This window comes from Nematostella vectensis, chromosome 10, assembly GCF_932526225.1.
Source record: "Nematostella vectensis chromosome 10, jaNemVect1.1, whole genome shotgun sequence".
Classification (NCBI taxonomy): domain Eukaryota; kingdom Metazoa; phylum Cnidaria; class Anthozoa; order Actiniaria; family Edwardsiidae; genus Nematostella; species Nematostella vectensis.
Genome location: NC_064043.1, coordinates 7,530,741 through 7,543,945, shown reverse-complemented (window position 1 = coordinate 7,543,945; position 13,205 = coordinate 7,530,741). Strand labels below are relative to the sequence as shown.

Below are 13,205 nucleotides of genomic sequence, written 5' to 3'. Positions count from 1 at the left end.
AGATATTGAGAGTACTCACTACTTTAGCAAGGCCAAGCAGGTGCGCACTGAACACGACTGTGATTGGCTCTGAACGGTTACGCAGGGGCGTCACAAGCCGGCGCTCCTTGTAACCCTGGAACAGGAATCGAAACAGCCGCTCCTCGTCCGTCTCGTTACCCGTCAACTCTGTAACGCAACCATAGCTACATGTCAGCTCTGTGACGTAACCATAAAGAACAACGTAGACAAAAATAAGACCGAAATTCAGATCATAGGGATTAGATTTGAATCTCTACAAAAAAGTAAAGCGATACAACTTTTCTTTGTTGCAAACTAAGATACCTGACAGATAGATTTCTGGACATTAGAAATACTTTTATCATGAAACATTTGCATACCGTGCAAACTTCGACAGTGTTACACACATAGCGAGACGTGCAAGACTGGAAAAAGGGGAAACATATTGCGGTGTACGAACGTATTTATCGTGAAAATTTAGGTCTGAAATGATAGTGGCATTTACGTCAGAAATGAAAGTGGCAGTTATTACATGAAGCGGTGATACAGACCCCGTGTAACTGTAGTCTGAGAGAGTGTGTATGCGGAAGGGGGAGGTAGAGAAAAAGTCCGAGATAATGTCGATCAACCACTCCTTTGTTATTGTTTATCATTGAAAAGACTGCGGTTAAATCGCAAGAAAACTTCAAAATAATAATCTACGAATAAAGTCTGATACGTTATTGACTAATTTGATATCTAGGTTACTCGTTTGAATAAGCCGATGGAAATGGTGCTTTGAGTCACGGCATTAAGCGGGAGCTTAAAATGGCGGTAATACCAAGCATGCACCATTACTTTCGTCCATGACCAAAGTCGTTTTGGTAGCACGCAGGATTCCAAACAATAAAGTAGAAAATAGATAACCGCAAAAAACGGCAAAAACTAAGCATCACAAACTATTACACAATTCACACTACCCTTTGTTCCTATGTTATTTAATATTGCATATGAAAGTGATAGTAAAACTCGACTAATGAGTTAAGATCCAATCAAGTTCATGCTTTTCGAGGAGCTTTCTAACACGTACTGGAAACTTTTAATTTGTGTACATTATACGATAGACAAAACAAACGTCTGCTGGGGTTTTTTTTATATCTCAGGTTTTTTGTTGACTTTTTATATAGACCCTAAGCTAGGCTGTTCAAGTAATAAATAAGTGATATATAGAATGACACTAAGGCCTCTATAGTAAGTCTAGGCTAGGCCGATCAACTGTGGATGATATGGGTTTACAAGCCATCATCTAGTGGGTTTTGTGTTGACTTTTCATATAGATGCTAAGCCGGACCATCTTAGTGTTGATGATATAGGATAGGGAGATGATATAGAATAGCAATAAAGTTTAACAAAAAATCGCGTTATAATAATATATGTTTATGATAACAAGTCAAAGAAAAGCTGAAAATTAAACTCAAAACCCAAATTCTAGACAAATTCTAATGAGCTCTGATGAGTCCTAGGAAAGACAACAGAGCCCGAAAGTTAGGAAATCTGTTGTTTAATCATGGCTTTAAATGGAATAGAGTTCTGTGAAAAAAAATGCAAAAAGGAAATATTCTTAATGGACTGGTCGACACTAACTAAATAGATAAAAGCAAACTTTTGCATTGTATGCAGATATTTTGGGCATAATTGACAAATAAAGAGTCGCAATGCTTTCCATCCGAATCAAATAGACAACAAAAAATTATATAATTAGAATGATATTTCCTAAAAGAGTAGACTTTTTGTGCATTTCTTAAATTTTACCAGTTGTTTAAATTAGGGTTTTGCTAAGGATATTTAAATCAATATAAATTTTGAATTCAGAAGATACAACCGTTGACTAGAAATGCCAAGAGAAAATTAAAATAAAGATTAAGATTAAAATTAAAACGCTGAAAAAGCATTGCAGATCCAAATGCTATTTCCCATTAATTGAATACCGGCCTGAATTTTGACTTTTTTATTGTCTTATACCTAGTGATTTTGGGTTAGCTTTGATAAGTCTTTCTATAAAAATACGTTTTGCCAAGTATATTTAAAAAAAAAAAATAATCCAAATATCCTCTAAGTAAGGAATAGGAAATTCCGCTGGATAGATAGATATTTTATTCATGGCACCTTATAAAACATTTATATCGGCGTAAATGAACAATTAATTAAATAAATAAATAATATGGGTTTTTCTTCACCAATTTTCAAGGGGGGAGGGGGTAAAAGTAGCATTGGAACAGTGAAGTATCCAATTTTCCCCATCAACGGTTACTTTTGAAATGTCTGTACTTCTTCGAATATGCGCGCGGTGAGCATAAATAATTAAAAAGTAATGCCCGTTTGTGTCGATTAGGTGACAAACTATCTTCTTAGGATTGCCTGGCGCCTGTGCGACCTGTCTGGCGGAAGCCAACACGATATGACGGTTTAAAGATATTTTCGTCTATAGCCTTTTCTGATTTACGAAATACGATATCAGGTATTTTCTTTCGTTTGACGTTCGAGACTGCACTACCCCGGAATCTCCGGTGTACTCCGCGAAGGGAGGAAATGAAGGGGAGGGGAGGGCGGAATGTGTTTTTTTTTCCTTGAAATTCACAATATGATCTTCTGTAAGAGTAAGAAATAGGAGAATGCGGATTCTCCAGATACTTCTTGTAAGCGCCGTGACGAGGACCAACATAGATTTTGTGGGTTGTCGACTATATGAGGCCTTATGGTCCTCGAGTTCCTGCCCCCCCTTATCTATAGTTCGTGTTGCTCGCTGCCTTTTGTACATAATATACATTGACGGAGTTATATATATTGACGAAGTAATATACATTGACGGAGTAATATACGTTGACGGAGTAATATACAGTGACGGGGTAATATACAGTGATGGAGTAATATACATCGACGGAGTAATATACAGTGACGGAGTAATATAAATTGACCGAGTAATATACGTTGACGAAGTAATATACAGTGACGGAGTAATATACATTGACCGAGTAATATACATTGACCGACGGAGTAATATACATTGATGGAGTAATATACAGTGACGGAGTAATATACATTGATGGAGTAATATACATCGGTGGAGTAATATACATCGACGGAGTAATATACATTGACGGAGTAATATACGTTGACGGAGTAATATACAGTGACGGAGTAATATACATTGACCGAGTAATATACATTGACCGACGGAGTAATATACATTGATGGAGTAATATACAGTGACGGAGTAATATACATTGACGGAGTAATATACATTGACGGAGTAATATACATTGACCGAGTAATATACATTGACGGAGTAATATACATTGACGGAGTAATATACATTGATGGAGTAATATACATTGACGGAGTAATATACATTGACCGAGTAATATACATTGACGGAGTAATATACATTGACGGAGTAATATACATTGATGGAGTAATATACATTGATGGAGTAATATACATTGACGGAGTAATATACATTGATGGAGTAATATACAGTGACGGAGTAATATACATCGATGGAGTAATATACATCGATGGAGTAATATACATTGACGGAGTAATATACATTGATGGAGTAATATACATTGACGGAGTAATATACATCGATGGAGTAATATACATTGACGGAGTAATATACAGTGACGGAGTAATATACATTGACGGAGTAATATACAGTGACGGGGTAATATACATTGATGGAGTAATATACATTGATGGAGTAATATACATCGATGGAGTAATATACATTGACGGAGTAATATACATCGACGGAGTAATATACATTGACGGAATAATATACATTTGATAGAGTAATATACATTGATGGAGTAATATACATTGATGGAGTAATATACATTGACGGAGTAATATACATTAACGGAGTAATATACATTGACGGAGTAATATACATTGACGGAATAATATACATTAACGGAGTAATTTACATTGACGGAGTAATATACATTGACGGAATAATATACATTTGATAGAGTAATATACATTGATGGAGTAATATACATTGATAGAGTAATATACATTGACGGAGTAATATACATTGACGGAGTAATGTACATTGACGGAGTAATATACATTGACGGAGTAATATACATTGACGGAGTAATATACATTAACGGAGTAATATACATTGACGGAGTAATATACATTGACGAAATAACCTACATTTGATAGAGTAATATACATTGATGGAGTAATATACATTGATGGAGTAATATACATTGACGGAGTAATATACATTGATGGAGTAATATACATTGACGGAGTAATATACATTGACGGAGTAATATACATTGACGGAGTAATATACATTGATGGAGTAATATACAGTGATGGAGTAATATACAGTGATGGAGTAATATACGTTGACGGAGTAATATACGTTGACGGAGTAATATACATTGACGGAGTAATATACGTTGACGGAGTAATATACGTTGACGGAGTAATATACATTGACGGAGTAATATACATTGACGGGGTAATATACATCGGTGGAGTAATATACAGTGACGGAGTAATATACAGTGACGGAGTAATATACATTGACGGGGTAATATACATTGACGGAGTAATATACATTGACGGAGTAATATACATTGACGGAGTAATATACATTGACGGAGTAATATACATCGACGGAGTAATATACATTGACGGAGTAATATACATTGACCGAGTAATATACATTGATGGAGTAATATACAGTGATGGAGTAATATATTCATTGGTGGTTTTGATTCAAGCACACGTGCAAGAAGCGTTTCACAATTGAACACGTACAAAAAATGCTACTTTTTCACAGTTCGGTTACGATTTTAGTAAACTAAAAGACGAAATTATCGTCTTAAAGGTTAACCTGTGTTGGGCATCCGCCATAGGTTCGGTACAGTCACGTGGGTTTAAATTGGCGGGAAACACTTGAAAAGAGGTTGAAAAACACTTAAATCAAAAAACAGCATGTGAGTTAATGGCAAAATCGCAAGTTTTGAAAAAAAGGCTATTTGTAAGAATTATTCGTTATGATAACAACTGAAGTTGTTGATTCCTATGACACACAGAAATATTTTAAAAGGGAGCAAAAGTATTAGTGCGACACCATTCTTATATCGCTAAAATTTCCATTGAACATAGAACAACTGTATGACATACAGGAAAACGCGTGTACATTTAATATTTCAAATATTGAACTCTGTTTCATTATATTTTATTATGTGTTGTTTGATTAGGACGCCGATAAAGACCGGTCAGACAAATAGAGTAAAATAAATTTAAGGCGTTTTGAAAAACAGTGCGTAGCGTAATATGATCTAGAATCAATATAACAATGCTTATACTACAAAATTGAAACGCATCTCTAGTTTGTCCTTTGGGGCTATTCGTTGCTTTTCACATTTTTGTAAATTTTATTGCTACAACATACTTTGAACACTTAAGGTTTCCGTAATAAACATCCTGGCTATTTTTTCGTCAAAAATGCTTATCCTTTTTTTTAAAATGCTTTACCTCAACTAAGCTATTGTATCTAGAAAAGATCATTATAAATCTAAAGCGACACGATATAAAAAAGTATAAAGCGTCGTTTATTCTGATAATTTCGCAACTCTACCATTGTGGAGATGAATTCAAATTGACAGACGAAGTATTAATTTGCTAGATGTATTCCTAACATCGCGACTGAAATGCGTTGTTAATCTATTCTTTCCGTATTCGGTTTGTGGAGACGGTGATTCTTTCGCGCAGTCGGTGCGTTATGTTTTGATAAAAAGTAGATTAAAATTCGCTCCAGCAAATTCATTACCATCCCAAGAGGGTACTTTAATAGGCAAAGAAAAGACGCGGAGATAATTGCATTTTTAAGACGTGAAAAAGAAAACATATGAGTAAATTGTGACATGCTACAAGCAACGTATAATTCACAAGAAAGCCCAAAGATGGAGAGGACTTTGAAGGAGATATACCACAATAACTAAAAGCCAGTCCTCTTTTTGGTGAAAATTGATCCTCAAACCAGCGGGAATAGCTTGCTTAGATACATTATTTATGCATAGTTGGCGAAAGGGAATCAAATTTAGTGAAGGATCTATTTCGTTATTTAGCTATCAATATTAACAGCTCTAGAATGCGACTCAAGATAGCGTCAAAAGCCGGGAAAGTGTTTTCATAAGAGGAAAATCCTAGAAAAAAATATATACGGTATTTGTACTTAAAAATGTACAATTTATTAAAATTTAAAAAAAACCATGTAGAGACAATGCTCAGTGTATCTATAACTAGTATAATTCCCGCTAATTTTATTGTCCTATCAGAAGAAAATCTTACAGTATGGCGAACTGCAAATTAAAACTCTTCGATATCTTCTGACTCATAGAATATTCTAACTCTGAGAAGGTAAAAACACCGTATCACCATCAAACATTTCTTTAAAAAATATATCGTGTTTATCCGCCTACATAAGAAAATGAACACATCTGAAAACTCACTTATTTATATATTCCTACCATGCGAAAATTTGCGGCTTGTCTTCCAGATGATTATATGCTTCCCCAAAAGAGTATATTAAAATGCCGAAATGTATTTTTCTCAGCAACTTGAAAAGATTTCACACTCGTAGACCCTTTCGCAGTTTTTTTTATATTCAGTTCTATATGTTTTGTTTTAAGTTTTCCGTTGTCATCATCGGGTTTTTATCGAGGGTGAAAAAGAGAGGGTTTCTCCTCGAAAACATGGAGAGCGTTTTACCTCGTGTGTAGCTCGGCATGTTGGAGTGTTGAGCAAGAGAAGGGCCAACCACCAGTACCACAAAAACCAGTATGGCTCGCATCGTTTGACTCAGCAGCACCTCGGCTGTAAAAGCAAGGCATTTGTTATAAGAATACTTGCCGATAGTACGACACTACTGTCACTACACATAGCAATTAAATCATCAGCAGGATTGTAATTTTGAATCAACTTGCTTACGTCACAAGCCGTTATTGGATACTCCAGTTAGGGGTAGATTTTGGTACGGAAAGTCAGAAATGCACCGAAAAGTATGACGTATTTAGTGCTGATTGTGAACATCGTTGAAATGGCCTCAGACTGTACGCGCTTTTATCGCAGGAACTTCAAAAGACGTGTTTAATTCAGCATATCGCTAGTGACGATGGGAAGAGACTCTAACCCGACATCTAGAGCTCCCCCTTACAGATCTCCCTCCCGACTGCGATCGGAAAAATAGTAAGGGAGGCATTGCGTACAATACTGAGTCAAAGGTGCTATAAAGACAAGTAAGGAATCATAGAGACATGATAAACATCCAAAGACTAAAGCAGGACTTTGTTATGATCAGAGCTATTTTTATTCCTGGTTGCCTTCCTACGTGCGTCACATAGCCAAATATAACAAGACAACAAATTAATCAAAAAAGAGCGATGTCTCAAAATAGAATTCACGGTGTAAGGTTCATAACAGCTAATGCCATTACGAGTTTATCGGCTGCGTTCCTTTACTTGTATTGATTGGATCTCTTCACGCAGCATAATGGCATAAATGCCCATTTACAATCGATGATAAAGAGCTGAAGTCTACAACCATCGATGCGCGGGAGACTCTACACTTTGTCAAAGCCGGAACATTCTATAATCTTGTTAAATCGAATACTCTCTGAAATTGAGCGTCTTCCGGTGTCTTAAACCGCCGCTTTTGAGATAAAACAACACAGCGAAAATCTCTTTCACAGAGAGTCTTACCTCCACCTTGAAGGGCTTACACAAATTTATTTCCTCCGGCAGGACTATATTTTGCAAAACTCAAAGGCTGTTATTGAAAATATTTTGATGTGTGTATCCCCCAGAGAAGAATCGAAAGATCGGTTTGTAAGTATGTGTAATTAGGTTTTTCTTTTAGAGCTGTCAATTCATCTAAAAAGCGTCTTAACGAGATATGGGTAACCATAGCTACGCGCCGTATCCGGTAAAATTGTCCAAAATTATAAGATCCGTCAATTTACGGTCAATTTGGAAAAGTACTATTGTACCTCACACCTTGGACAGGTCCCTATATTATCATAGTCCGATGCATATACACAGCTACTAACCTCCTATGACAATTTACCGAAACAACTGGTATTCATGGTTCACTTTTACAGCTATCCTAGAGACAATTACTCGTGAGGTTTGTTGATTGCAGTATATTATACTATTAATGCAAAAAAGATGATAGTTTTCGTATGGAAAATTATGATGTTTAAAGCCGCTAAGATGGTGAAGAAGAATGAATGCCACGAATTTGTTTTCATTTTTTAGAAAAAAAAAAAACTCGAACAAGCTTTTGAGTTCCATAGATAACGCATTTCGCAGTGGCTAAATAAGGGGTAGCCGCTCAAGGTCTTGAGTGAGATAAATGCGCGGTAGCTTTAAATTTTTTTTAATATTGCGAGAAAATGTAGCCTTGACGAACAAATGGCCAATTTTTATTCAGATAGAGGAAACATTTATCGATGTATTGGTGCCACTTTCGGTGACACAAATTCTCGCATTATAGTCCAAAAGTTTTTAATCTTCGTATGAAAACAAAGTAGCAAATTACAAATTCTAATGTGCCTTTTTATTTACCCTCTTCATTCTCTATACACAGCTAAAACCTCAGCATTCCCATAAAAAGAAGTTTCGTGTGAGGCCCGCTCTCACTCAAGGTCTTGAAAATGATCCGTAGTTTGTTATTCTCTTGAATCATCTAACCAAATAAGACCTTATAAATAAAAGTAAATAAGCAAAATTATTTTCTTGTTTAGCAACAAGAAGCGATTGTTTTTTATTTGGTTTTATTATTCCGACGTCTTCCGTTTTGTGTACAGTCTATTTCGAGCATTTTGTTACACTACGGACTCGAGAAGTCTCGCATTGCGAGGGCCTCGGCCTCCCGCTCAAGGTCTTGGAAATACTAAATGATAGGTAGGTTTTTCTTCTCTTTAATCTTCTCATAACAATGCTTTGTCTTTATTTTCTTCGCTCAAATACTGCTTTTTAATCTAATAACAAGAAAAAACTAACGTGTGGGCCTGTGTTCCGGACCCCTTAACTCTTTACGGTCCACCCCATATCTTGTCTTTTTGATGAGCGGAACAACCTGTGAAAGAACAGAATAACAATGATTATAGGGTTGGGAGGGTGGGAGTATTGTTATATTGCGTCTCCATTTATTCGTGCAATTCATTCTACACTGCGACCCTTCGGGTCTTGCGTAATCTAGAATTGCACTTCATAACTGTCGACTTCATATAACAATGCTTGTTCAAAGCCTAAACTTGGCAAAGCACGGTCCTGCCAAATGACGCATTGTGTACCGGCTTGTAATAAAACTTACGAAACATAGTATCGGTGGACCGGTCAGCCATTTTTATAATGTCAGTAACAGACAGGCCTGCTCTGGCTGTCGTAGATGAAGCAGCGCCTCTTGTAGAGTGAGCCTTAAATGTGTTTGAGTCGATGCCAGCATAGGAAAGGATGCCTTTCAACCAGTGGCTAGGGTTGCAGAGGGTCAACGGTTTGTGAGGTCTAATGTTGGCTAAAAACAGCTTGTTTGGGAGAGCGGGATCAACTGGTCTGAACTCAGTTGTTCGACGCTCATAGTCTCTTAGACATTCACAGGGGCAAAGGTGCTTATCCTGTGAGAAACTGCAGTGAAAAAGAGACCGTTAAACTGTTACTCACACGAAATGACTTAGTAAGTTCGGGGAGGTTAAAGAAGACTCCTTCCGGATGGTGTTTCCTGAATCGGAGATCATTTGTTGCAAATTTTGATCCACTCTCTGCAGAGGTGAGAGCTAGCAGTAATACTAGCATAGCATACAGTTGTTTAAGGGACAATGAGATGCATTGTATCCTAAAGATTTTACATACATGAGTGCCTAAGAGACGTCCCAGGAGGGGGTATATTTCGGAAGGGGTGGTTTCCTTTGAAATATACCTCTCATCACTTGGCACACTAAGGGGTGTTGGCCAACACATAAGCCATCCACCTTAGGAAGGATCCCTAAAATAGCTGATCTAGAAACGTTAATAGTGCGATACTCTCTCCCATTGTCATATTGTGCAGCAAAAAAATTCACAATGTCTTGGATAGAGGCAGAAAGGGGATTAATTTGTTGTTTAACACATCAGCTATCACATTTGCGCCAGGCTGAGTCATAGGATTTTTAGGTTTGGCTGCTCCAGGCGGACAAGAGCCTGAAACCCCGCTCGAAGCATATCGTTCCCTGAGACAAGCCAGCCTGCTAGTTGAAGGTGAGGAAGGGGATGTGGGTTCCCCTCTCTGTACAGTAGTTGTGGGCTGACTGGGAGCAGGCAAGGGAAGTCTGTGCTGAGTTCTAATAAAATGGGATACCACGGCTGGGTTTCCCATACTGGTGTCAGCAAGCACAGACACTGGACTCTCTGTTCCAATACTTGTGCCAGGCACTAGATTGAATGGTGGGAATCCATAACCTCTCATATGGGACCAATCTAGAGTGAAGGCATCCGCTGCTTTCGCTTCTGGGTCTGGTCTCCAGCTCACCTTGGGAGTTGGTTTGTGAGACGGGCTGCAAAGAGGTTGACCTGAAGCGGTCCCCATAACAAGCTTAGGAGTGAAAAGATTTCTGGGTCTAGTTTCCAATCGGAAGAGTCCCTAGACTCTGTGTCTTCGGCCACATTGTGAACGCCTGGAATGTGTTGAGCACTTATACTGATTTGTCTTTCGAGACACCACTGCCATATGTCGTAAACTAGACTGGCCAGGACAGGGGAGTGGCCCCCCATCTTGTTTATGCATGCAATGGCTGTGGTATTGTCCATTAGCAGTTTTATTTGGACAGATGTGGTGGAAACGTTCTTGGTTTCCACCACAGTCCCTGTTCGGACGCCATTGCAGGAGGCCCCCATCCTGAGGTTGACGCATCGGTCTCTATGACAAAATAGTTTTGACCTTTTAACAGGGACTTTCCGTTCCAGGCTGCCAAATGGTCCCTCCACCATTTCAACTCCTCTTGAGCTGCATGGTCAAGGGTCAACAAGGTCTCGTAAACTGGTAGTGTGGGGAAGGGGGGGGGGGGGGGGGGGGGAAGGGCTGGGAAAACTGCCTGAATGGATGCCGACAATTTTCCGACAAGTCGTGACAAATCCCGAACTGACACCCTTGGATTTTCTAGCACATTTTGGCATTCCCTTTTTATGCCTCTGATCTTGTCCCTTTGGAGGGACATGGACATTGTTTCCGAGTTCACCAAGAAACCTAGAAACTCTAGCTCCTGGGTAGGGCTTAAAATTGATTTTTTTCTGTTGATAACAAAACCTAGATTGCTTTAGCCGTGAGGCGGCGGTATTCGAGTGTTCTAGAGCCAGTTTTTTGGACGCAGACATAATTAGGATGTCGTCCAAGAAAATGATTAGTCGGATACCCCTTTTCCTCAAGACCCGAGGAGCACTTGCTAAGCCAAATGGGAGGAAAGAAACTGCCAGAGTTGGTTTTTCCACCTTCGAAATTGGAATTGTCAAATAGGCATCTTTTAGGTCTATTTTGGTCAAAAGATCGCCCCATTCGCAGGAGATCTTTTAACATTGTCACCCCTTCCATCTTGAAATGTTGGTATTCTAGGAAATGATTCAGACCCTTGAGGTTTATCACAGGTCTCAAACCTCCTCCTTTTTTGGGTACAGTGAATAAGGGGCTTACGGACTGGTTTTCGAAAGGGTAACTGTGGCGGAGAACCCTGAGAATTGCCCCTTTTTTGAATAATTGGAATAAAAGTGAGCTGTTTGCCCCCCTATGACTAGCTTTTCCCTGGGAGGTGTGATAAACATACCTTCACTGTTTATTGTTGGGGTGTTGACTGGGTTGAGCTGGGCATAAATCCTCTGCCCCTTCCCCTGATTGGTCTGGTTGATCTGAACTGACCCCGACCTCTGGTGCTGTACTGGCCGTACGCTGTGCCCCCCCCCCCCCCCCCCCCCCCGCTGCCATGTTCCTGAGAAGGAGGCACTCTCCGAAAAAAGGGCCTTCCTCTAGGGACAAATGAAGCTGAGGAAATGGCCTTCGCTGTTTCTGCACGCTGCTTGAGGCGTTGCTCAAACTCTTGGCCAAATAGCTCTTTGCCATTATTTTTCCATGTTTCATTGGATAGAGAAGTATACTTTGGCCCAATCTTGGACAACACCTGTGTCCTACGCTTGGCAGACAAGTGGTTGTTGACATTACCCAGTAACTGCAGGGACTTTGTGAGGAGGCTTAGTACTTCAGACAAATTAGCTTCCTGAGGATTGTCCTTTGCTTGGCAGATATGTTTATAGGCTGCTGAGATTGGCCCTGACACATCCAGCAGTAAAACTTGAGTTTTACGCAGGGTCTTATCCTCCTGCTTGCATTTCGGCACGAGATCTGGGAGGAATCTGTCGAGCTGTGGTGTGTACACACGGTCGACATCTTGTCGTGGACAACTCCGTGTCAATTTACGCTTGTCAAAGCCTGAAAGTTGCTTAGCAAAGAAGACATTTAGAAGTGAAGCAAGTCTCTCAGAAGCTTGCCAACGCTCAGGCTGGCTTTGAGCATCGTTCATCTCGCCCTCGTCTCCGATTTGAATGACTGCGGGACTGTTAATGTTTTTGGTCAGCCGAGGCCATTTGGCTGACGTTGGACCACTTTGCATGCCTTTTTGTGACCCAGTGGCTTGTCTGGGTAAAATATCGCCATTTGGTGAACCAGTGGCTGTACTGGGTAAGACAGTTTCGCCTTTTTTTGAACTGGGGGCTTGACCGGTGGCAGAGTTTTGTCGATTGGCATCGTCAATGAGACTCCTTTTAACCGTGTCTACCAGTGACGTGAGAAGCGAGTCTTTCAGCAATTCTACAAAATCCGCTTGTAAAATTGAAGAGGGAAGTGCCGAGGCGGCTTCCGATCGAATATTACCTGTTTGTAGTGGAGGATTTTCGTCTTTTCCGTCCAAATTTAGAGCCATCTTGCTCGACACTTGAAGCTAGAAGACGAGATATGGGGTGGACCGTGAAGAGGCCGGGAACACAAGGGCCCCACACGTAAGTTTTTTCTTGTTATTTGATTAAAAAGCTGTATTCGAGCGAAGAAAATAAAGACAAAGCATTGTTTTATGAAGTCGACAGTTATGAAGTGCAATCAAAATTTGTATCACTGGCTTACTC

The 13,205-nt window shown here is 39.3% G+C and overlaps 1 protein-coding gene across 6 annotated transcripts in view; it reads right to left on the bottom strand.

Moving 5' to 3' along the window:
• LOC5522023 (neuronal acetylcholine receptor subunit alpha-7) overlaps positions 1–13,205 on the bottom strand; it is a 34,393-nt gene that overhangs the window by 13,624 nt on the left and 7,564 nt on the right. For 4 of the 6 annotated variants that reach the window (XM_048733527.1, XM_048733529.1, XM_048733526.1 and 1 more), the window contains 2 exons: positions 6,778–6,882; positions 20–168 (listed from right to left, as the gene is read on the bottom strand). In XM_048733527.1, coding sequence (XP_048589484.1) covers positions 20–168; positions 6,778–6,882 — 254 coding nt within the window. Of the gene's footprint in view, positions 1–19; positions 169–6,777; positions 6,883–6,996; positions 7,325–7,766; positions 7,977–13,205 lie in introns of those variants that run through there. The other 2 variants (XM_048733531.1, XM_048733530.1) reach the window with 2 other exon arrangements.